The sequence below is a fragment of the Saccostrea echinata genome, unplaced genomic scaffold, assembly GCF_033153115.1.
Source record: "Saccostrea echinata isolate AGI-Se365-2 ecotype Australia unplaced genomic scaffold, CSIRO_AGI_Sech_v1 ptg000052l, whole genome shotgun sequence".
Taxonomy (NCBI): Eukaryota; Metazoa; Mollusca; class Bivalvia; order Ostreida; family Ostreidae; genus Saccostrea; species Saccostrea echinata.
The window spans coordinates 12412590-12438047 of record NW_026889801.1 but is presented as its reverse complement, the minus strand read 5'-3'; the positions used below and the strand labels follow the sequence as shown (position 1 = coordinate 12438047).

At 31.8% G+C, this 25458-nt stretch overlaps 1 protein-coding gene, 1 long non-coding RNA gene and 1 pseudogene across 2 annotated transcripts; 2 read left to right on the top strand and 1 right to left on the bottom strand.

Moving 5' to 3' along the window:
• Positions 1-6670: 6670 nt before the first annotated feature.
• LOC133204225 (probable G-protein coupled receptor 139) lies at positions 6671-7680 on the bottom strand (annotated as a pseudogene).
• A 12215-nt stretch (positions 7681-19895) lies between these two features.
• Positions 19896-21152, top strand: LOC133204147 (uncharacterized). Its single transcript, XR_009723557.1, has 3 exons — positions 19896-19984; positions 20103-20198; positions 21111-21152. It is a non-coding gene; the product is annotated as an uncharacterized LOC133204147 (long non-coding RNA).
• An 83-nt stretch (positions 21153-21235) lies between these two features.
• LOC133204224 (uncharacterized) lies at positions 21236-25069 on the top strand. The gene is made up of 7 exons (XM_061339968.1): positions 21236-21319; positions 21827-22076; positions 22271-22336; positions 22584-22751; positions 23370-23528; positions 24235-24363; positions 24783-25069. Exons 1-7 carry the CDS (start codon positions 21236-21238, stop codon positions 25067-25069), a joined length of 1143 nt encoding a protein of 380 aa, XP_061195952.1.
• Positions 25070-25458: the final 389 nt, after the last annotated feature.

The following is a 25458-nucleotide window of genomic DNA, read 5'->3' as shown; positions in this document are numbered from 1 at the left end:
AATGTATTAAGTATATTACGGCTGTACATGTTTTGTTATAATGTGTTTAGACAACACCTGATGCACTTTGCTGATCAGATAGTATTCCGGAACATTATATATTAAATGTAAATTTTAACTGCAAAATTTTGATTGTAAATATGTTGATTTACCATATTCAATTATGAAAACATCTCATTTTAAAAACTTATCATGAATGTAAGCTATCTTTATCTTTTGAGCAAAGCTCCCAAATAAATATTTACAAAAGAAATACAAAAGAGGGAGATAGGGATATCGAAAAGTACTACGTTTCCTATTAAGAATTCATAGTATATTCTTAAAGAATCGATTAGTTTATTTTTGGGAAGAGAATTTGAAGGAAGAGATGTTTCGTTCACTTATTGGCCTTATTGGTTATGAGGAAAAGATAGCAATTAAAAATGAAAAAAAACCAATGTGAGTTATGTGAGTTAGCCTTTCTTCTGGTCTCTTACATGTAATATTAAATAAAAATGTTCGGTTTTTTAATTTCAAATTAGTTTTCTTAATCTACTGCAAAATCATATTTTCGTGGGTTCAAATTTTCTTGGGTTGAGGAAAAAAACAATGGGTTCGTAGGTTGATTTCGTGATTGAAGAATATTTGAGTAGTTATATAGTTTTTTTTTTTTTAATGTCGTGATAGACGTAAATTCATGGTTCCTTTTATATCTCGAAAAAGCGAAAATTAAACCCCACGAAAATAAATCATTTTACAGTATGTTAGCCGTACTCGATCGAACATAGTGCGGATTTGTCACAGCAAAACGTGAAAGCACTTAAATCCATATAAATCATTAAGATCTTTGCTGGCCATAATGATTTGCATGTCGCATCTTGCACGGCGTGACTTGCAAATCACATCTAGTGGCCCATTTTGTTTTGATGTGCCATCTTTTTGCTAACTTTTTCTTGTGATGTATTGATTGTCTTGTTTTATAGGTACTTTTTTTTCTAGTTTTTTTTTTTTTTTTTTTTTGGGGGGGGGGGATCAGACATGGTCATAATTTAAGTAACTTTCAATCAGAGCTTTTGAGAATGATCCTCTTCTTGTGTGTTAGATTGTTTACCTTTATATAGTCATTTAAATTAATGACAAAATTCTTCTCTGTGATATGCCTTCCTAATTTATTCAAAATTAGCAAAAACTAGCTGCGGTGAGCTGCCTAGCATTAAACGACATAAAACAACAATTAATACAATAATAATTGTATTTATGTATTTAATGCGGGTAATCATTTAGAGGTTTTCATGAGGATTAAATGCTTGTAAAATTCCTTTACTGTAAAAATTCTTAGATCCACGCCTTGGTCAATGAAATAATTACACCTAGCAGAGGATTGTATAAGGTCACGTGGTCAGCTGCTTAGCTAGTCAGTTGTTGTTTGATATTCGCACGCTGACCACCGTTTACACGAGACACGTCTAATTAGAAGACCCACTACCACCCCTTTGATCCTACCCCTCTTTTTATGATTCATATATTATATGTGACATTTTGTATTGAAGTGCCATATTTTTGCTAACCTTTTCTTGCGACGTTTTGGTTATCTTGTTTATAGCTACTTTACTCATTTTGGGGGATCAGACATTTTTAAAATTGACGTAACTTACAATCAGAGCTTGTGAGTCTGAGCCCGCCTGTTTTGTTTTGATGTATTATCCTTTTGCTAATCTTTTCTTGTTATATTGTGATTATCTTGTTTTTATAGGTACCCTTTTGGCCATTTTGTTCCATTTTGTTTTGATGTGTCATCTTTTTTGCTAACTTTTTTCTTGTGATGTTTTGATTGTCTTGTTTTATAGGTACCTTTTTCTTGTTGTTTTTGGGGGATCAGACATTATCATATTTTACGTAACTTTTAATCAGAGCTTGTGAGTTTGATCCCCTAACTGTGTGTTAAATTATTTACATTTATACCGTCATTTAAATAAAAGACATAGCTCGTCTCTTTGAAGGTGTTTTATTTTATATATACAAATTTAGAAGAAAAAAAACTAGCTGCGGTGAGCTTACCTGGCATTATAAGACATAAAGATCTTTACTGGTCATAATAATTTGCATTTCAGTCGTTAGAGCAATAACCATGACAGACTAAGAATTATGATATAAATACATGTATAAAACAAAATGACGATATATAAAATAAATGGTGCCTTTCAGTTTCTATTAGATAGTGATATATAATCATGTTATTAGTAACATAATTTCTCAGTGGAAAAGGTAAAGGTAACAAACAAGGATCTATCTAATAAATCCTGTAAAAATTGAAATTCATAAAAGCTAGGGGCAAAATCACGCGACTATCGAAACTGAAGCGGGATTTGGTGCCTTGAAGGAAAACACATCCTTTTTAACCGGTCACACCGTTCACAGAAGCTCAGTCGGTAGGGCGCTCGCTCCGTGATCGGGAGGTCGTGAGTTCGAATCTCGGCCGCGACTGACCTAAGTCGATAAAAAATGGGTAGCAACTGTTCCTTCGCAATGCGCTCGGAACTTTGAAGTGAAAGTGACGGGTCTTTCGGATGAGACCTTAAAATCCGAGGCCCCGTGTCACGGCAGGCGTTGCCACGATAAAGATCCTTCACTGCTCAATGGCCCTGAGTAAAGGTCAATGAAGCCCTTCACTGGTACATGTATATGGCGACGTTTCTATATGAGTGAAAAATTCTCCAATGGGACGTAAAACAACATACAAACAAACAATTTAACCAGTCACTCCCACCGTAAGCCCTACATGTATGTATTGATCAGGAAGACGGAGTAATATTTCGTCAATATTAATTTTAAAACAGTGGCCATACAATTGGAATGAAATATATCAATCAAAATACGACACAACTGTTGGTTGTATTTGCCAACAAGGTCATAATATCGACCATAGAATTTGTAAAGTTTGAAAGACTGTTGGAAGACCTCGTCTCTAAAGATTACTTAGATATTGTCAATGAGGAACTCCATCTTTTAAGTATTAAACTTAGACTATTTGTATGTGGAATCAAAATTGAAGGTAGGTTAAGCTTCACTTCTGTGAACTATCATATAAGACGTCATAAACGAATATGACGTCATCACTGCAAACTCGAGATTTTATGACGGGAGGGGTTCAGAAACTTCACATTTATTTTAAACTGCACGTAAAATGTTATAACTCTATTGCAAATTTCACACGTATCAATCATAATAATTTATCTGAAAAATTCAAAATATTTCGCTTCCGGTATTTACCCTTAATTGAAATTAAGGGTATTCAACATGCTTACGAAAAATGAACTTTTGAAATATACTTTGTTATATATCCATGGTTAGAGGTAGAATTTTTTATATAAAAAAGCCTGGTGCAGGTAATAATTAAGAAATAATTTGAAATCTCTTGTGGAAATTTATAAGAGGAGTTAATTCTTTAACAGAATCTTACTTGGGAAAAATATATGCGATGGTTTTGTTCTAATTCAGATTACGATATAGAGTGCAAGATATCCTAAAATGTGTCGTGAAGTTGATCTTATGAAATATTTTGTACAGAGTATGAGTTAACATTATTTTATAAAAGTGCATAAGTTACAAATTAAAATCAAAACCAACATTTCAAAGCAATATCATGTTTTAAACGCATTTTAAGGCTTATGGAAGCCTTATCTGAAACAAATTTTATCTAAATAACTATGAAAATAAAAAAGTTACAAGATTTTCTTTTTAGAAATTTCTGTCTCTGAAGATAAAAGTATTATCGGGAATAGTTATATAAAGTGTTGAAATTTCACGTTCTCATCCTGTTACTTTTGGGAAAAATGGCATCTTAAATATTTTAAAAGTCCCTTGGTTTTGAGAATCAACATCGGAGTTACACCACTTCTTGAGTATGTTGTTTTTTATTGTTTAACGTCCCTCTCGAGAATTTTTCTTTCATACGGAGACGCCACCACTTGCCGGTGGAGAGCTACAAATTTCGACCTATACTCAGACTTATAGACTTTGTTTTTTATTATAGACTATCTATTTGCTATATAATAATGTATATTACACAGCTGTAATTACTCGAGTTTACTGAATCATGGTGTTGATATACATACTGCATGTAGTTGAGGATAAGGGCACTTGTGATTTTAACTGGAAATGCAGCAGTCTAGCAAAAATCTTCAAAACTTGGAGGTGTAAAAACGTCTATTTCTTTAAGTATAATGCATTAGAGCAGAACAAAGCTATATATTGTATGTAAAGTGAATTGAAATGATTTATCTTGTCAGGCAGTTTGAAAGAAAAAACATCAACAATACCCAAAACCCGAATATGCCTCAAGAGTGTCCTACCCTTCCTTTTTATACATGCACATACTCATTATTTACATTAACTTCCAGTGCCCGTGGTTGAGGATAACATTGAACATTTTTACCCCAAGAAAACAATTGTCAACCTAGGCTGACAATGGGTATAGAGGGGTGAAAATGTTCAATGTTACCCTCAACTACATGCAGCATTTATCATTCAGAGGGTAGCAATATTTTTTAACAAATGTTACTCAACGAATCAAATTCAAGTAATTAACATGAAAGTATTATATATGTTAATATTCAACACGTTTGTCAGTATCGTAATTATGAACAAAAAGACGAACTTTTTTGGACAATCCTCGTATTATAACAAATATAAACCAGAAGTCTCTGACGAGAGTGTAGCTCTACTGGTTGTATTTATAAAGGAAGATAAAAGTAGCGCTTGGACTTGAAACTTTGCAACAGCAATAAATAGAATAATGATCCTTGGTTTAGTCTCTTTTGTGGCAAGATTTATTATTATATAGACTAAAACTGTAGGAGGAGTAGCCTTTTAAAACAATTTTACAGAAATTTTGATTTAAGTAACCATGGCAACAACATTCAACAAAATCAAAAAACAATAACACCAATTATGTATCTCTGTAGTCTACTTGTATGCCATATTATACTGAAATCAGACAAAAAGTATAGGAGGAGTAGCGTTTTGAAAGTATTTCAAGAAAATTTCTATTTTTAGTAACTACGGCAACACTGTTCATCGAAAGCCGAAACTGGTACAGAGAATTATGCATCTTAGTGTAGTTTACTTGTGTGCTAAGTAATACTAAAATTAGACCAAAACTGTAGGGGTAGCATTTTGAAGGTATTTCAAGGAAATTTCTATTTTTAGTAACCATGGCAACAATGTTCATCGAAATCAGAAATAAATACAAAGAATTATGCATCTTAGTATAGTCTACTTGTTTGCCAAGTTATACTGAAATCAGACCAAAACTGTAAGAGGAGTAGCATTTTGAATGTTTTTCACAGAAATTTCTATTTTTAGTAACCATGGCAACACCGTTCATCGAAATCAAAAACCAATACACAGATTTATGCATCTTAGTATAGTCTACTTGTGTGTCAAGTTATATTGAAATCAGATCAAAACTGTAGGAGGAGTAGCATTTTGAAAGTATTTCACAGAAATTTCTATTTTTAGTAACCATGGCAACACCGTTCATCAAAATCAAAAACCGATACACAGAATTATGCATCTTAGTATAGTCTACTTGTGTGCCAAGTTATATTGAAATCAGATCAAAACTGTAGGAGGAGTAGCATTTTGAATGTTTTTCACAGAAATTTCTATTTTTAGTAACCATGGCAACACCGTTCATCGAAATCAAAAACCGATACACAGAATTATGTATCTTAGTGTAGTCTACTTGTGTGTCAAGTTATATTGAAATCAGACCAAAACTGTAGGAGGAGTAGCATTTTGAAAAATTGTTTTCAGACGGACAGACAGACAGACAGACAGACAGACGACGGGCACCTTACTATCGCATAAGCTCTTCTGGTCTCTGACCAGTAGAGCTAAAAACGGAAATTCTTTGAACATTAAACTAAACCGTAAAGCTTCTGAATTTGTGATGAAAGCACTAAAAACTTTACAGAAGATTCTTTAACTACAGATATGGGTACTGCATTTCATAATTTTTGTTCTCCTTAACCCATAGAAACTAAATATGACAATTTTGTAAAATTGATTCAACCATTACAGGGAAGAAGGTGAAAAAGTTTAGAATTTATGGACAACGCACAATGCACCACACGGAGCCAACAAAACAGTGAGCAATAAGTCATCTGAGTGAATCTAGTCTCCCTAATTAAGGACTAATGGCCATCTGTTATAAATTTCACATTTTTTAAAAAATTCCCAACATTGATTTCGATAAGCAACTACAGCACTATGTTCAAATGAAAAAGTATGAAGTACAAAGCGGTTCTTGCTTTTTCAAAAGGAGTGCCCACTGTCTGACTTTATCTTGCATTACCAATTATCTCCTAGATCCTCGCAGGACTAACGCATGAAGAACAAAGGCAAACCATTTGTTTTCACACTTCCATGTAGCTATATAATGACTAGATGGTAGCCGGCGTGGTGCAATAGTTAGAACGTTTGCTCTAGGGTCGCGGAATAAGGAGTTGATCCTTTCGTCACGAATTCGAATCCCACTACGAGACGTAGAGATCGGTCCTTTGGATGAGACAGGATAAATCACGCTCCCAATATGTGCTGGCAAAGAAAAAGACCACTTACTGCTTAATGCTGATTACAGGTCTAACTTTGTACATGTACGTTCACCATGAGCGTAACGGGAGTGATATCATTTTGCTCTCTTTTGAAAAATTGCTTCTTTCAACACGAAACGAAACTGTTTGTTTATACAAAAGTACAAAATTAACAGTGGCATTGAGGAGTCCAGTTATGTCTACAATATCACCTGCATGAGAATATAATAAAAAAATAAAAGTAATGACTTTCATCGTCCTCAATTCCAGAAAAGATTGCCATTATTCCAACAGGTAATTCCATCAAAACATAAATCAAAGGAATGACCACAAGCATAATTGTTGTTCTTTTGTATCCGGTTTTAATTTTGTTCTGTTAAAATCTACTATGGCTTGCTACATCTAAATGCTGTCTCCGTTTCGCTGCAGCACAAACCTCTCGAATCAGAAAAGCACTAAGGAAAATCATTGCTATTGTCGGGACTACTTTATATATCATTCCATACAACCAAAGTACTGTTCTTTGAAAGTCCACATGGTTTCTAGCAAATGTTTTTTTTCGAATCCAGTACCCTGTCAAATTCAAATTGTCCTGAGACAAGTCGTACACCTCGTAATACAGATAATACGGCACCATGGCTAATGATGACAAAATGAAAACCAGTACAATTACCAGTTTTGCTCTTCTACTATTGCAATACCTTTCTGCAGCATTTGGGTGACAAAACTTCATGTAGCGGAAGATCGCTAGAGATATAGTCAGCCCATTAGAAATAGTGCAAAATGCAATGAACTCGTGAAAGCATATGACCACGATATACATCCATCCTTTGGAATGATAAATTAACTCACTTGGTTCTGTGACTGTAAAAAAATATGTTGCATATACAAGGTAGACAAATAATGTCGTACCATCAGTGAAGGATAAAGCCGTCAGCAAAATGTTGATCGAGGTTCTCATTGTTCTTTGGGACCAAACAAAACCATTCAGAATATTAAAAATGATACAAATGAAGCAGATTGTCCCGCTGACATAGCCATGTATCAGACGGTATCCAACGACATGCTCAGGAATCGCCTGTTTAGAAAATGTACTGTTATTCATGCTTGCTGTACCACTATAGCTTGATATTATTTTTAAAATCAAATTTAAGGAGTAAAATGTTATAGCATGACGCTGAACAACGCGATTAAATTGCTAAAAAGATATGACTACGGATATTGCTGCTGCCACTCAATTTAGACCAGGAAACATAAATGTCTATTTTTAACTATTTAGGTTTGTATTTTTACATTAGCACTAAGCAAAAATCAAATCATTTATTTCCTAAAGATGGATTAATGAGAGAGAGAGAGAGAGAGAGAGAGAGAGAGAGAGAGAAATCAAAATATTTTTTTCTTAAACTCTTTACATTATTCGAATATTTTATGCTTTGATCAGCAATTTGGTGGGATGTAGTTATGCAATAAGATTTAAAAATTTCGAACATTGATGCCTAGAAATTGCAAAAAGTATGGTTTAAAAACCATGCTTTAATGCTTTAAATCTGAACTCCATCAACTGTTTTTGAGGTAGTAAAACATCACTTAGCAGACGACTGGCAAAGTCTGTTATTGAACTTGCAATCGTTTTCAATATCTCTTACAATTTTGGGTTTCATAATGTGTGACATTGTGCTCAGGTTGCAGAGCAACTATCAGCCATGTATCAGACGACATCGAACGATTGGTTCAGGTATCACCCGTTCAGAAAATGTACTGTTACTCAGGCTTTCTCTACCACTTTATGTTGCCATCTAGATCCAGCATATACATGTAGTGCAATTGCCTCATATGTACATTTGATGTGTGTTTTGTTTTACTATGAAATTTATTTGGATAATATTTTCAAGTATATCCACGCATGTTTATACACAGGGAAACTAATACTATTATGAAGTCACAATGAAGATAAGTAAGATCGTAATGAAAAAATTACAATATAATGGAAAGTCCAATCGTGAATACATATTTATTCCGGTTCAAACATGTACATTGTAAAAGTAAGGAAAGTTTTTTATTTTATTTTTGTGATTTTTTAAAAATTATTTTTAGGGCATAAATCACAATGACTTATTACGTTGACTTCTTTTCCTTGAAATCTCCTCATGAAATATGCTTAAGTGACAAGTCACACACACACACACACACACACCCTCACACACACACACACACCTATCTATCTATCTATCTATCTATCTATCCATATATATATATATATATATATATATATATATATATATATATATATATATATATATATATATATATATATATATATATATATATATAAGAAAATTATTTAGATTATTATAAAACAAATTAAAACAAGATATATATCAAATGTTACCATTTATATATCTTTCAAAAAAATTACACCCCGGTAAGGAGGTAAGAACCCATGTAGCGAAAAATGCTGAGTAAAAACAAGATGTGCTTGTGAAACACTGATGCCCCCGTATGGCAATTTATAGCATTAAAGGTTTAACTTTCTGAAATGCAAATCAAATATGTTGGTACCCAAATTAAGGTCTTGTCTCGAGAAATATACCTGTGAAATGTGAAAGCCCTAGCAATAACCATTGAATAGATATGGAAAAGGCTAAATTTTTTCAAAAGTAATTCAAACATCAAGGTCAAGGTCAAATGGTCAAAATTAATGGTGCCTAAGGAAAAACCTTCTCACAAGAAATATACAGGTGAAATATGAAAGCTGAAGCACCAATCGTTCAAAAGTTATAACCAATGTTAAAGTGTTTCAAAAGTAGGTCAAACTCCAAGATCAAGGTCAGTGGATTACAATTGTTGGTATCAAGGAAAAAACATATTAAATATGAAAGCCCTAACAACAACTTTTCAAAAGTTGTGTCCAATGTTAAAGTTTTCGAAAAGTAGGTCAAAGTCCAAGATCGAGGTCAAAGGCATCAGCGATATGAAAGTTATGACCAAGGTTTTAGTTTTTCAAAAGTAGGTCAAACTCAAAGGTCAAGGTCAAAGGGTCCAAATGTGTTGAAATCCAAAGGATGGTCTTGTCACAAGGATTACATATGTGATTAGTGAAAGCCGTTGCACCAGCCGTTCAAAAGTTATGGCCAATTTTAATGTTTTACAAAAGCAGGTCAAACTCCAAGGTCAAGGTTAAAGGGTCAAAGTTATTGGTATCCGAAGAAAGGTCTTGTCACAAGGATTACATGTGCTAAGTATGAAAGCCTTAGCACTAACCGTTCAAAAGTTATGGTCAATGTTAAAGTTTTTGCGGACAAACAGACGGACGGAAAGGGCAAAAACTATATATCCCCGAATCTTCGATACGGGGGCATAATAAAAAGAAAAAAACCTCAATATCTTCTTCAGGAAAAGTTATTATTGATCAGACATTTTGCTTTCATCCTCCCTATTCATTATGCGTAAAAATCTTCGTGTTAGCAGCTTTTTTTCCTTCTCTATTTTCAACTTTATTATTTGGCCGTGTCTAAAACAAATCTTCTATGAGTGAAATCAAGATTTCAGTCGCTATCTACTAAACATATTGTACTCGAAATCTACTTATTTAAAAGAGTTAGTATATTCCAGCCTGATTTTTTGAATCATTATGAGATAATTTTTGTCATGTATTTGTACTACAGATAATTACAATCAAGCTGAAAATTTTTCCATGCATATGGGTTTTTTTATGGAGCTTTTATACATGCGGTATACATGAGTATGGTTTTGGAGTACGGGGTATGAGTTACGAAGTACGTATTTAAGAAATTTATAACATCCAGGCCATGTAAATTTGAGGTTGGTGCTTATTATCTCGGGCTTTAACAGAAAAAAAATTCCCAAAAAATCTTTCTTAAAAAAAAAAGACTCTTAAATTTCAGGTTGGTAAATTTAACACATTCATTATTGAAAGATTATCAAAATGGCCACATGTTCTCCTGTGCATTTTTTGTTCCATTGAAATATATGGAGATATCGAACAGTATTCAAGCTCAAAAGTCCATAATACAATACAAAATAGGAGCAGAGCAAACACGGACCTCCAAACATCAGAGGAGGGATCAGGTGCCATGGAGGAGTGAGCATCCCCTGCCGACCGGTCACACCCGCCGTGTGCTCCTTGTCATGATCGGGAAATAACTGAAAAAATTTAATGCATGAATATATTTTATGTAGGTTATAGAAACCTGTTGTGTGTTCATTTTTTAGAAATTTAGAGGCAAACATTTATGTGCTGGTATTCCGGTATTAATGTCTTATGACAGCATATAGTTTTGATTTTGTTTTTTGAAAATAGATACAGATAGCGGACTTGGCTGTGATCAAACAATAGTTTTAGAACCTGACTTCACCTGTAGCCATGTGTTAGTTTTCATAAATTTTCACTTAGTAGGATTTTTTTTTTATTTGTATACATGAGGTTTTAGGCAAAAAAAAAGCTGCCTGTGGCCAAATTTGTTTCATCTCATTTAAAAAAAAAAGATTTTGTTATGTGCAATGTTGGTCCATGTTGCACATGTGGAGGATAAAAAAATGCTGAATAATCTTTTTTCTATTAATATATGATGTTTTCACATTTTCACGCATGTTTCAAGATAAATAGTAATATAACTTCAGGCCTTTGATTTGAAAGCGTGTTTAATTCGTAGATTCATACCATTAGATAAGGGAGTATCAAATATTTTCTAAATTCTTTCTTTTGGTAGATTTGGTAAAGATTTATTAAATTCAGAAGCAAAACAATATATCAGATGACAGTAAAATTACCTTACAGTCCCATTAAATTGACATTCATCAAAAGGAGATGAATAAAATAAATTAGCTTATAAAGAATATCTACCCATTTATTATTAAAAAAAAATGAGTGTAACTACGTCAAGTACGTTAATCAATATTAAACACCTGTCATTGTCTTTATGCATTTATTGTTAGTTAATCAATATCCAAGATAAATTAAAAATTCAATACCGATCACATGAGATTGGATCACATCTCCTGTCTCCGGTTGTCATTGTTAAGTATGGCATGATTTCTTGAAGAAGTAACTACGTAAAATCAATTTAACATAATGACAGGATTATTCTTCTTTCTTACCAGTAAGTTTATCTTGTATTTATATCATGTTCTTATGTTAAAAATAATCAAACCACTAAATGCAAATGAAGAATTCTGAACTTTTAAAAGTTTGTAAAAGTGATAAATGGTATCGGTTAATCGCAGCGATTTTCAGGAGAAAAGTATGGAGTTGTAATTCCTCTATTAAACAAAGTTTAGAAAAGAAGGGAGAAAAGAAAAATGTTTTCTGCAAGACATGATTTACAGTTAGATGTATATTTTTTTTTACAATCTTTCTGCTCCAATATTTCTATGATTTTTTTTGTTTCATACCCTTTTTTGTATTGAATTTGACTATGGAATGCTCCGTCAATCTAATCAATTCATACATGAATTTAAAGATTTGCATTTAAAAACCCAGCCATATAGAAACGATAGCTAGAATTCTTTAATTCAGTTATAGAGAAGGAAATTTCAAATTATTTTGCTCAAAAGCTTATAACAGTAAAGAAATGTAATAAAACTGGACAGTTTGAATAAAATGCTAATTTATACACCAAAAGAGATGAAAAGAGTTCATGGATTTTGACTGATACTGTTTGTCTGTTTGCAAATTAAGTTAAATCCTTGTGCGAATATCTCGATGACTTTTTTTCGTGAAACAATGTATATGAAGATGGAAGGAGAAAACTGGACATATTGAGGATATACCACAGTATTAAAAATGTGGAGAAAGTGTAGATAATAAAATCTTTGCGACTTTATTTTATTTTCTCGAGATTTTTTAAACAGTCGTTTAAAATAAAATTTGTGTATAGGTGAGGATGAATTTTTCGGGAGCAGATTCTCGAATAAAAAGTGCATTTGCATTCAAAGTAGCTTTAAGCTTCATAACTACAAAATATCTAAAAAAAAAAAAAAATAGGCAAAACAATATGCTTTTTAAATGACAACATTGAAAATTAAAAGCAGTGATCAATCTCAGAAATCCACTGAAAAAGAGACCAGGGCATTGGACAGGCTCCTGGTTCAGATGTCTTGGAGGAGTAAGCATCCTGTAAACCGGTCATATTCACTTTGTTTCCTCCATATTGATAATGTATAAATCATTGTGTAAAAGAATGAAAAGATTGAAGATAACCAACAGTGATCGATCTAAAAGAAATCTATAAACAATACAGCTCTGTGAAAAGGGTACAAACACGGACATCTGGAAATTCGAGGTGTGGGATTAGGTTCCTAAGAGGAGTAAGCATAAATTGAAGAGATTTTATGTTCTGAGACTTTTTCCTTCGCATAAAATTTAAAAAATATTTCTGATATTTAGTCTATATTTATATGAAATCGTCCATGAAAATGCCATGGAATATATATTTAGATGAAAAGATAAGTAAACTCTACACTTTATCTCAAACTTTTTATTACATCTGAAACAAACCCTGAATTGTAACGATGTATACAATTTGGAAAAGAAAATTTTATTGATAGATCTATTGAAATACATAAGATTTTGAATAGCCAATAACCAATTTGCTGAATACTGTTACGCTTTCATTTTATGTCTTATCTTGATGCTTTTCTTGCTTATCGGTAATTTTTAAGGTATGAGCAATTATGTTTTGTTTATTATTCTTTGAAAATTAATCAAAATAAGGATTAAAGGATTTTTTGATATTGCAGCTTATAAATCTGCAAAAATGGTAAACATTTTATTTATTTCTCGTTTACATTGTTTTTATTTTTTTTATCTAGCAATAGGGTGTTGCGTATGTTCTGTATACATCAGCGAATGGATTCAAGTTGAATCACAAAAATCTAGTCCAGTTGTTATTCAACATCCCTTAGAAGAGATGCCTGCAAAAGTTGAGGTACAGGTAAAAATTCAAGAAAACGGATATGACGTCATTTTTTCTGCATTTGGATCCGCGCAAAGGGATGATGATAGTGACAATGTCTACGGTGGAGTTGTGTATTTTTACAATGAAAGACAAGTTAAAATATTTGTCCCTGTTAGGAGTAACCAATCAAACAAAGGAGTACTTATATACACAGGTAGTATAACAGTTTGTTGAGGGTTATATTATTTTTTCTATTTTCTTATTATTTAGATCTAGAATACTGAATTATTGAAATGTATAATATAAAAAAAAAACTTATAAAAATCTGGAATTTTAAAAGTACATGTATAACACTGTGTGATCTGAGATATTTCACACAAAGAAGATTTTGTAAATTAATAAGAAAGGTCCCCACTTTCATAACCCACAGAAGTGTAACTTGCTTTGTGAATTCAAAGTAAAAAGTACATGTAAATGGTATTTGATGGAGGATATTGACAGTGTGATTATATTTAAGCAATAAAATGCTTTCTTTGCTGGTTAGTACAGAATTAATGGTTTTCTAAAGAAATAAAGGTGTTAATATTTAGTGGATGTAAATATACGGTCATATACTTTTTCACAGGTGGTAGTTCTTAAGAGTTGAACTTAGTTTTTTTTTAAAGAAATCAAAAACAAATTCTTTTTTAATTATTTCAATTTAATTTTAAAAAGTTTAAGTCAAATCTAAGACTCCTCTGTGGTAAGGTTGAAGTAAACAAGATGCCCATTGATATGCTGAAATTCGAAGACCTGCGAACAAATTTGGGAACAAACATTTTAACAGCGGTAACTTGACACACTAAATAAAGATTAAACAAGATGTGTTTGTGAAACACTGATGCCCCCGTATGGCAGCTTATGGCGAAGGTTAAAGATTCTCAAATGCAAGTCAAAATCCAGGCCAAAGGATAGAAAATGTTGGTACCCAAAGAAAGGTCTTGTCTCGAGGAATACGCATGTGAAATTTGAAAGCACAAGTCCAACTGTTCAAAAGTTATGGCGAAGGTTAAAGTTTTTAAAAGTAAGTAAAACGTCAAGGTCAAGGTCAAAGTTGTTGGTATCCAAAGGATTAAATATGTGAAGTATGAAAGCCCTAGCACCAACCATTCAAAAGTTATGGCCAAGGTTAAAGTTTTCAAAAGTACGTCAAACTCCTATGTCAAGGTCAAAAGGTCAAAGTGGTTGGTATCCAAAGGAAGGTGATGTGACAAGGATTACATATGTAAAGTATGAAAGGCCTAGCATCAAGCATTCAAAAGTTAATGCCTAGGTTAAAGATTTTCAAAAGTAGGTCAAACTCCTAGGTCAAGGTCAAAAGGTCAAAGTGGTTGGTATTCAAAAAAGGGCTTTTCACAAGGATTACATATGTGAAGTATGAAAGCCCTAGCTTCAACCATTCAAAAGTTATGGCCAAGATTTAAAGTTTTTCAAAAGAAGGTCAAACTCCTACGTCAAGGACAAAGGGTCAAAGTGGTTGATATCCAGAGGAAGGTCGTGTCACAAGCAATACACATGTGAAGTTTGAAACCCCAAGCACCAACTGTTCAAAAGTTATGGCCATGGTTAAAGTTTTTCAAAAGTAGGTCAAACTCCAAGGTCAAGGTCACAGGGTCAAAGGAGTTGACATCCAGAGGAAGGTCTTGTCACAAAGAATACACATGTGAAGTTTGAAACCCCAAGCTCCAAATGTTCAGATTGATTGATTGATTGTATGTTTTTTACGTCCCATTCGAGAATTTTTCACTAATATAGAGACGTCACCATATACCGGTGAAGGGTTTCAAATTTTGACCTTTACTCTGCACTCAGGGCCATTGAGCAGTGAGGGATCTTTATCGTGCCAACGACTGCTGTGACACGGGGCCTCGGTTTTTAAGGTCTCATCCGCAACTTTCACTTCAAAGTGTCGAGCGCATGGCGAAGGAACAGTTGCTACCCATTTTTTTATCGACTTAGGTCTGTCGCGGCAGAGATTCGAACTCACGACCTCCCCATCACGGAGCGAGCGCTCTACAGACTGAGCTACCGTGAACGGTTCAACTGTTCAGAAGTTATGGCCAAGGTTAAAGTCTCATAAAATTTTGCAAAAGTGGGTCAAACTCCAAGGTCAAGATCAAAAGGTCAAATATGATGGTACCCAAAGAAAGGTCTTGTCACAAGGAATACACATGTGAAATATGAAAGTTACAGCTCCAACCAATCAAAAGTTATGGGCAAAGTTAAAGTTGACAACAGACAGACAAACAAACAGACAAACAGACAGACAGGACAAAAACAATATACCCCCGGGATCTTTCGATCCCGGGGCATAAAATATTTACTGTCTTATTCTTATCTTTTAAGATTCCTGTAGACTACATACATTTTATATTTGTAATTATGAGTTTTAGTATTTATTATGATTTAGGTGGATCCGCGTTTGCTGGCCCATTTCAAGGACTTTATTTGGTAGGTTTAATTAGGGTTAAGGTATGGGGATTGTGTGATCTACCACCAGCGAAATTCACAAGCTATGGTAGTCAAAGCATTTCAACAGGTAAGCACTGTTCTTTTGAATTATCAATTTGGGTTTAGTAGAAAACATTATCTCGTACCTTTTCGGGAATGTTATCCAAAATTATTTAATATTTAGGATTAACTGAGTTTGGATTGATCAAATAAGAATTTCAGCGTTCATGGAGGAGATTTGTTTTAAATCACAACATGTAGAATTTTTTTTTTTTTTTTTTTTTGGTCTTCATCAAAGATAAGCAAAAAGCCTCTCTTAGAATTCGGTTTATGTAAAACGTGCAGATAACGAACAGTTATCAAAAACAATATAAATATATCAAGAGGGCATAAGACAAGGACCCCTGGAAATTTCATATTTCCTAGGAGGAATAAGCATTTCCTGGTGACCAGTCACACTCGCCATGAGCTATACTGATATAGTATATTGTTTTAATCAAGTAGACGAAACATTAAAAAAAAGTAAAAATGAACTCAGACATTCAGTATTCCTCCGATGCAAAGTCTTGTCAACCTTCATGAGATGTGACTGTTAATTCTATACTATTTTCTTCATTGTCAGGACAATTTAATTAATAAAGTAAATATATTTTATCTCTAATTAAAGCAATTTTGTAATCATTTTCATTGGATATTATCGCACCCCTCACCCGAATGTATAAAAATATTTATGCCATGGTATTTTTCAAACGTCCTCTCTTATTAGAATTTTAATAGTTATCTCTTATCATTTTCAGCTTAACTACGCTGAAAACAAAGAAGTTTCGCTTCATGAATGACGACATTTTGATATTAAAACTCATCCTCTTCAGTCAAAAGAATCGTCATAGATGTATTCGAATATTTTGAAAAAAAAAACATTTTTTTTCTCCATTTTTTGAAGAAATGGTTTTATATATTATCCCCCTCAATTAAGAAAAAATCAATCGCACACATTTAAACAATCTTTATAGAAAGGAAAACATTATGCCACATTTTAATTAGAGAGCGTAAATATATTATGAGAATGTAAGTGTCGAATAAATCCAAAAAGTCGATACTAGCGAAGATTTATCGCATCTATTGCTCACTATAGAAGGTTCATGTTCATGAATTACCTGTAGTATAGGGATATTTAATTATTTTTATCCAATTCATATATCAAGCTGTCTATCTTCATAACATCTAAAACATCATGAATCATGCTTTTATATAAGAATTCAGAATATGTGCAAATATGAATTTTGAAAAGCTTATCTTAATAGATATTGTAAAGCTATTTTTTAAGTGATTTAGATAAAAATAAAAAGGTTGTATCATTGCATCTTGCTACAGATTGAAAAACAACTTCTCTCTCTCTCTCCATATAAGCTACATATATATATATATATATATATATATATATATATATATATATATATATATATATATATATATATATATATATATATATATATATATATATATATATATAACATTAAATGACCTGACTACTTTGTCTTACTTTATGTAGAAAAAAATTCTGAAATCGTTTCAGGAACTTTTATCTCTTATTACCAAAAGCGTATGCAGAATAAGTTAGCTGTATATACTAACTTTAAATCATAAGAAACTTTGTGTACCAGTGTATCAAGACTTTTCCTTTAGATAAAATATAATATATAGTTATGTCATTTTTCTGAGTTTTTCATTATTCCGTTGATGCATACAAATATTACTTTTTTATCTGCAAAACCCCAACAGAAATCGAATAGAATGTCTACGGTTAGATTTTATGAAACTGAATAAGACTCTTTAATAATCTCCATATGAAGTTGTATGATAAAGCATATTTTGAAGACTATCAATATATTATTCAAGATACTATCTATACTCGCACACATGAATCATCAAGATTAATATATCTTCAGAAATTTGAACCTATTCAATCAAAAACAAGGCCAAAAAAGATTGATCAATAAAAAATTTATCAAATTTCCATTAAATGCTCCAGAGAAAAGCATTAACTCCCGTTCGCGTGAATGCCATCTTAGACATGATAATGAAAAACGCAGAATATTCTTTTTATATACATAATGTATGAACAAATTATATAAAGTAATCGTAATCTAAAGTTTACCACTTACATAAAGTGAATTTTATATACATCCATTCTTCTTTTGAGCATTTTAAATGTGTTTGGAACATTTGCAAGGTGCTTTTTCGGACGACTATCATTGTATTTCAAAGTGAACAATGATCCTTTAAATGCTGGAAACAATATATTATTAATCGTAACAAGGGCAAAGCATGAACCATTGGAAACATTTATGAATGGCATGTTATCAAATAATAAACACATGCTTTCGGATATGAATGATATATTTTGGAATATGAATCATATTTTTTCCAACTGGAATAACAATTTATCGAATACAAATGACAAATCATCGAATAGGAATCACGTTTTATTGAATAGGAATATGTTTTAGAATAGTATATATATATATATATATATATATATATATATATATATATATATATATATATATATATATATATATATATATATATATATATATATATATATATATATATATATATATATATTATAAATTCTTTAAATAAAAATAACAAAAATGTATGATAATGCATCTTTTTACACGCCATATATGCGTTCTATATACTTGTATTGATAGATATTTAGTAAATATATTTTAAATAATGAATAATATTAAATATAAATTTAATGAAAAGTTTTATAGGAGAATGGTCCGACGCAAAATTTTAAGTATATATTTTAGCCGATCGATATGGTTTGAGCGAATTATAACAAGATTGATTTGGGCAATATTGAGTCTATATGACAAGTTGCAACATACGACAAGCTTAAAAATAACGCATCTGGCCCCAGCCATTGTTTGCTTGCGCTCTCGGGTGAAGTGCATACACACAAAAAAATATAAATATGAAGGACCTTAAATGTATTTCATACCCTAACCGAACAATCCACTTCAGCACAATACTATTATTAATAATTAATAATATAAAATATATGTTTAAATCAATTTTGTGATTTTTTGCGTTGAACACAATGCAAAAAAACATATATTTCTTGTGTTATGTTACTACATTTTGTTTCATTACATTTTGCGTTGTCCTCAAGGCAAAAATTAATAATGCAAAAATGTAACCATCAAAAAGTGCGTTATTACATTTTGCATAAATCTCGTCGAAAATGTCATAACGCAAAATGCAAAAATCCAATAAAATATCTTCTTACAATTTGCGTTAATCTCGGGGCAAAATACATGTATAATAACGCAAAATTTAATAATCCCAGTTTATAACATTTTGCGTTGTTATAACATTTCACGTTGTGAGTAAACCATAAGCAAACCAGAAGTATTTCTTAACTACTTAAGATTTCTTCTGAGGATAATTTCAATCAATGCTTATGAGCTACACATGTTTATGACTTAAACAATGGCATCTCTAACAAATTCAAATAATACTTAGGAAATGAAGTGAAAAAGATTTTGAATATTCTTTAATCTTAAGAATATATTAATTCTGCTTGTAGCCTCTTTTGTCAGATCAAATCAAATGGCTTATGCTGGGTGTGTCCGATCGACAGGGATGCATATTTATCCCTGGAACCTGATAGCTTCTCATATATATATTTCCAGATGTCGTAATTGCTGTAATCTGAATTTGGAACGATTAATGTTTTTTTGTAAACACCGATACTGCATGATTTTATACAAATATTTATTTTTAAGATAATAAATTTTTGAATACATTTTTAAATGCTATTAAAATCATCGATTAAAATGTAAAAAGAAAAAACAGACTTTAACAATTCAAGTGTTTTTTTTTAACCAGGAGACAGTTATAAGACTATTACACACGGACTTAGTAAAAACCCAGATTTTGTTGTTGTACAGTTAAAGATGAGCAATGGCTATGTTTCCGAGGCAGCAGGTGAGGTTGGCCAAAAGATACCTTTTCATTTATATCCCTCTGTTTGTAAGGGACGCACTTTAAATTATAGAACCTAGACTATTCACACAAGGATTTACCCATGTTTTTTTTATTGTAGGTGTCACATTTAATTCACAAACTTTTACTCATGAAACTATCTGTGGGACAGTTTTTGCATTCAATGACCAAGAAATCCGTCTTTGGTCGATATCTGGTAAGATTTATGTCTGACCAAAATTTTCGTTCGATCATATTCTCTACTTTTTAAACAGTTTTAAATTTTACTTCGTTTTTATTATTTAAAATAGTTCGACTATCGGATCACTTTGAATGGAAATCGAAATTGCACTGATTTACTTTGTTCGATTACCTTTTGCTTCTATTCTATTTATTTAATAAGTCTAAATATATGTAATAAAAATACTCTGCGTAACAATTTGCATTCATTACACCATCACAAGGAAAATTAAACATTATCTAAAAATATCTATTATCTGATTAATCTATATCCCCTCAGTAAACAAAATCAGTAAAGGAGTCCAGCATAACTCTTCTAACTAAACTAAAAGTAGGAACTTTCGGAGGGTTCAAACCTCTTGTAGCACATATCCAGGGCTCACAGATTTCAGAGGAAAATACTTAATATGATTTTTATTAATCAAGAATCTTTTGATTTTTTTCTTTTTTTCTGTAACCTGACAATCCCTTTTACCCTATTTTGTGACACACTCATTTGAATAATTGGTTGAAATTTTATTTCAGCGTTTTAAAATTTTTGAGAGATAAAAAGAAAACAAAGGCACCGCAAAGCGGAGCATCTCCTCACAAAAAGCATTCCTATAAATCAAGACGTCACACAAGAACAAACTAACACACACACGAATGCACACTCACCTACACGCGCGTTACTACATCCCCTCCAACTCCGTTCCAAGGGGATAATAATGGTTAAATAAGGGCTATTTCCTTTTAAAGCAAAGGAACTATAAGCAATAGTCTTATTACATGCATCTGCTTTATTATGGGAAGAGAGACATTATCATCACCATTTTCAAAATTAATTTCAAAAAGGTGTTTTTTGAAGATCATCAATAAAAAAAATAAAATTTGTCATGTTAATTCAAAGGAAATTTTGTGGCTTGTGTTCATGATGGCTGGGGAACAGAGAGCATAAAAGAAACTACTGCTGACCTTTACATTCAAGCTTGGATACTGGATTCCTGTAATAAGTATTTCTCATCACAATTCACGATGGATAAAAACAATATTAACTCTGTCGAACGAGTAAAGCTGGACGCGATGTATAATTTAGATTCAACCATTGTTTCTGTTCTGGTACGTCTAAAGTTAAGTCATATTAAAATAGTTTAACACTAAACAGGTCATATTCATCGTTTAAGCGTTTTTAAACACTTCACATTTGTTTTGTAAGATGTTGTAAAAGTCTTTCTTCATAATGTTGAATTTTTCTTCTTATTAAAAAGGATAATTATGCTATTCATTTTTTTTAAAATAGTATTTTTCAGTTTTAAGATACATTGAAAGTTTGAGATGAGAAAAATTAACCATATATAATTTACGTATTTTGACGATATTAATCTTTATTTCAAAATGACAGAAATTTTTTGAGTTTCTTGTGAAATAATTTACTTAAAGTCCAGCAAATAATCTCGTAATTTCATTTCTGAGTCTTTGATCTAAACTGTTCTGAATGTAATTCCTTTTTTATAAACATTATGTGAGTGGAAATGGTCAGTCTAGATCAAAGGGAAAGTTAAAGTTACATTTAACATACCTCATTCCATGTTTTCTATACATTTGTTTCCAACTTAATTCCATCAGTTGAAAGTTTCATCTTCAAACAACGATGGTTTCATATTTAATGCTGGCGGTAGCGCTATGATTGATACCTCCGATGACCCATATGGAGCTGTTATATACGGATACAATGAAACAGAGGTCATGCTCTGGAGACCAGCCCAAACAAATACAAATGGACATTTGGTTTACTTGGGTGGACAGTGGGGCTCGGGGCAAAGTAATCAACAAAGTGACGTGGTTGAAGTCATCGTTAAAGTTATCGACATATCTGGTACGCATTTGTATAACTAAGGATGTGTGAAAGAAATTGTTTCAAATAAACATCTAATACATTTTCCTTATCAATCTAGTGGAAATGTAAAGGATATAGATTATAGATATAGATAGATGTATCCAGATAATTGAAAATTATAAGAAAGAAATTTTATCTCTATTTGTAAAGTTAAATAAACTCCTTCCTTATAGGTACGCCTTGCAATGGTACAGAAAAATGTTCCCCTGATTGGTCAAGGAACAGATGCGTATCTACAGGTATTATATATTTTTCACCACGATATTGATAGGACGATTTACTTGATTTACTTGACAATGTTTGGTCAGAAAAAGAATTTTTACTCATTTTGGCAATATCACTATAAATTGACCATTACAAGACAGGAACAGATGATAAAGAAAATTTTCAACCATGTTGTTTGTTCCGATTTCGATGTCTTTAATCTTTTGTTGACACCATTTTTCCCAGGATTGACTTTAAAATTATTGTGATGCTACACTTTAGATTGTCCAATCCCTCCTGACATTGATAATGCTTATAAGCTATATGAAGGAGTTACTAATGATAGCAAGGCATTATATGCTTGTAAGACTGGATACACCGAAAGTTCTGATGACGTTATAATTAACTGTGTTGAGGGTACATGGTCTATGACTTCAATGTTCTGTAAAGGTATATAACACATCTGTTGATATGCATAAACAAAAGCTGTAATTTTCAAAAATCATTTTCAATTGATAAAATAAATCATTAATTTAATTTATTTCATCAGGAATTTTAAAAAAAAATCAAATTCTGACACATTTCTGTTCTTTTAATATGAAGCTGTTTGCTCATCACCTCCCGCAATTGAAAATGCAGCAGTTTTTGTTCAGGACAATCGAGCAAAATATTACTGCTTAACGGGATATTTCGCTTTGAAACATACAGCTGACATCATTGAATGCAGCAACAGTACCTGGCCGTCACCTGACCTTAAATGTATAAGTAAGGATCATGGTCTATATACATGAATTACATATAACAGTGACTTAAATACATATCATAATTCAGGAATAATTGCAATTGAAAATTGTATTTTTATGTTCCTCCAGAAGCCTTGAAATTTGGGATGTCTTTTAAAATCATAAATACATCTTTTCCTCAATGCTATATTAATGCATTGCACCAAAACCTATACTTAAAGTATTGCAAGTCAGAAAATTATTCGAAGATCTTTAAGTCATTATATGTAATCTTTGTTATTTGACTATGCTAATTAATAGTAATTACACTATGTTTTATGCACAGGATCCTGTCCTGATCCACCATCCATTGCTAATGCTGACGTCATGGTCTCTAGCAATGTCGCTCTGTATTCTTGTCACGAGGGGTTTCTTCCAAAATCTGGAACCAGTTTAATAAACTGCTTACAATATGAGTGGCAAACAACAAATTTTACTTGCTATGGTAAGAGGAGTCCTTTTCCCAATTTTATTCGTAACTATTTCGTTTGAGAATAACCTTCTTTTAACAGTTTATATATCATTATTTTTTACCTACATCATTAGAGATCCTTGAAATAGAGCTACTAAGAATGTTCTATTGTTATGATTTCTTGGAAAAAAAGAATAGTGATTTAAATAAAGAATTGAATATTCGTAAAAAAAAAAATCATTCATATGACGTGAAAATAAACTTGACAAGGCATTTATGTTTCAATGCGGGAAGATATTACAGCTGTAATTATCATTTAAATTCTTGCGACAATCACAAAATACAGAGAAAAATAATAAAATACAATAAAATATTTTATTTTCGAGTGAAAAATGTTCATAGATTGCATAAAAAAGTTTTTAGGGACGCATCTTGTTATTTAGTGTTGAATATTTTGGTAGATGACCTACCAGATGTTTATGGAAACAAATAAATATTTCAATTTACAATTTTTAAATCACACTTAATATTTCAAAAGCACATCTGAAGCATACTAGTATGAAATATGTGTACCATTGAAATTTTAAAAACGAGACAAGAAATAATTCTTCATCAGTAAGAACGATTCTTTGTCTGAAGGGTTAACATATGAAAAAGTATCAGATTTATATCAATCTAACTTATCATAGGTAGAAAACAACCCATCATTATTTATCTGCACCCTATTGTGTAATTTCAGCGTCATCTTGTGGTCCAGTGCCTAACATAACAAATGCTGATTTCCTAGTTGATAATGACGTGGCTATGTATGCATGTCGCTATGGATTCAGGCCAACAAATTCTGACAATAAAGTAACATGTGTGTCTGGTGAGTGGACCTATACCAGTCTGAAGTGCCAAGGTTCGTTTTTTATCATAAATACAAATATATTTTCAGGAATTAATATTTCTTTGTGTGTTTTATATTTTTGCAAACAAATGAGGTAAATAACAATATTGTGGAAATCATTATATCTTGTTTGGGAACAATGTTTGTGAATTTCATGGGTCACCCTTTCTAATAAAGTAATAAAGTTGAGTCTTCTATATTTACGAAACAACATAATTTCGTTTTTCACGAACATTATACCCACGAATTAAAATAATTCCATAATAATCGTGTCGTCTCGTATGGACCTTTTTTACCTTTTCATAAATCCATTTACTGTAATATATTTTTCCTTAAATTTCTTTTCATTTAATGTACAATCAAAAATGTTGCTTGAATCATGTTCTTTCCCTTTTCAGATACATCAAACAGACAAAAAAGCTATATCACCAATGAAACAATTGCAGAATGGATAAAAAAGATGAAGGAGGAGCTATACGTAAATAAGTCAAAAACCAGTGCCTATAACAGAAGTTTGATAAGTGTGTATGAATCTCGTCCGAGTGCTGTACAGTTAGGAAGTGTTGGGGTCTTGCTGATAAGTTTTACTATAACAGCTTTAATATTACCTGATATAATTGCCGTTGTCAAAAACGTATGTAATAAATTAAACAAGACTTTCTGTAATCGTCGGATAGAGCAATGAAATTTATGAAGTATATTAGGCAGTTTTGTTATAATGTGTTTAGACAACACGTGATGTACTTTGCTGATCAGATGGTATTCCAGAACATTATTTATTAAATGCAAAATTTAATATTGACTGCAAAATGTTGATTGTAATGATATTGATTTACCATATACAATTTTGAAAACATCTCATTTTAAAAAAACTTATCTTATCATGAATGTAAGCTATCTTTATCTTTTGATTGATTGATTGTATGTTGTTTAACGTCCCTCTCGAGAATTTTTCACTTATATGGAGACGCTTTATCTTTTGATCAAAGCTCCAAAGTAAATATTTACAAATGAAATACAAAAGAAGGAGATAGTGATATCGAAGAGTACTGCTTTTCCTGTTAAGAAATCATA

Bases quoted from the DNA above. Each gene is read 5' to 3' on its own strand.
- LOC133204224 (XM_061339968.1), top strand. From the start codon at position 21,236: ATGGATAAAAACAATATTAACTCTGTCGAACGAGTAAAGCTGGACGCG. The intron at 21,320-21,826 runs GTACGTCTAAAG...TAATTCCATCAG, and splicing joins CAACCATTGTTTCTGTTCTG to TTGAAAGTTTCATCTTCAAA. The intron at 24,364-24,782 runs GTGAGTGGACCT...TTCCCTTTTCAG, and splicing joins TAAAGTAACATGTGTGTCTG to ATACATCAAACAGACAAAAA.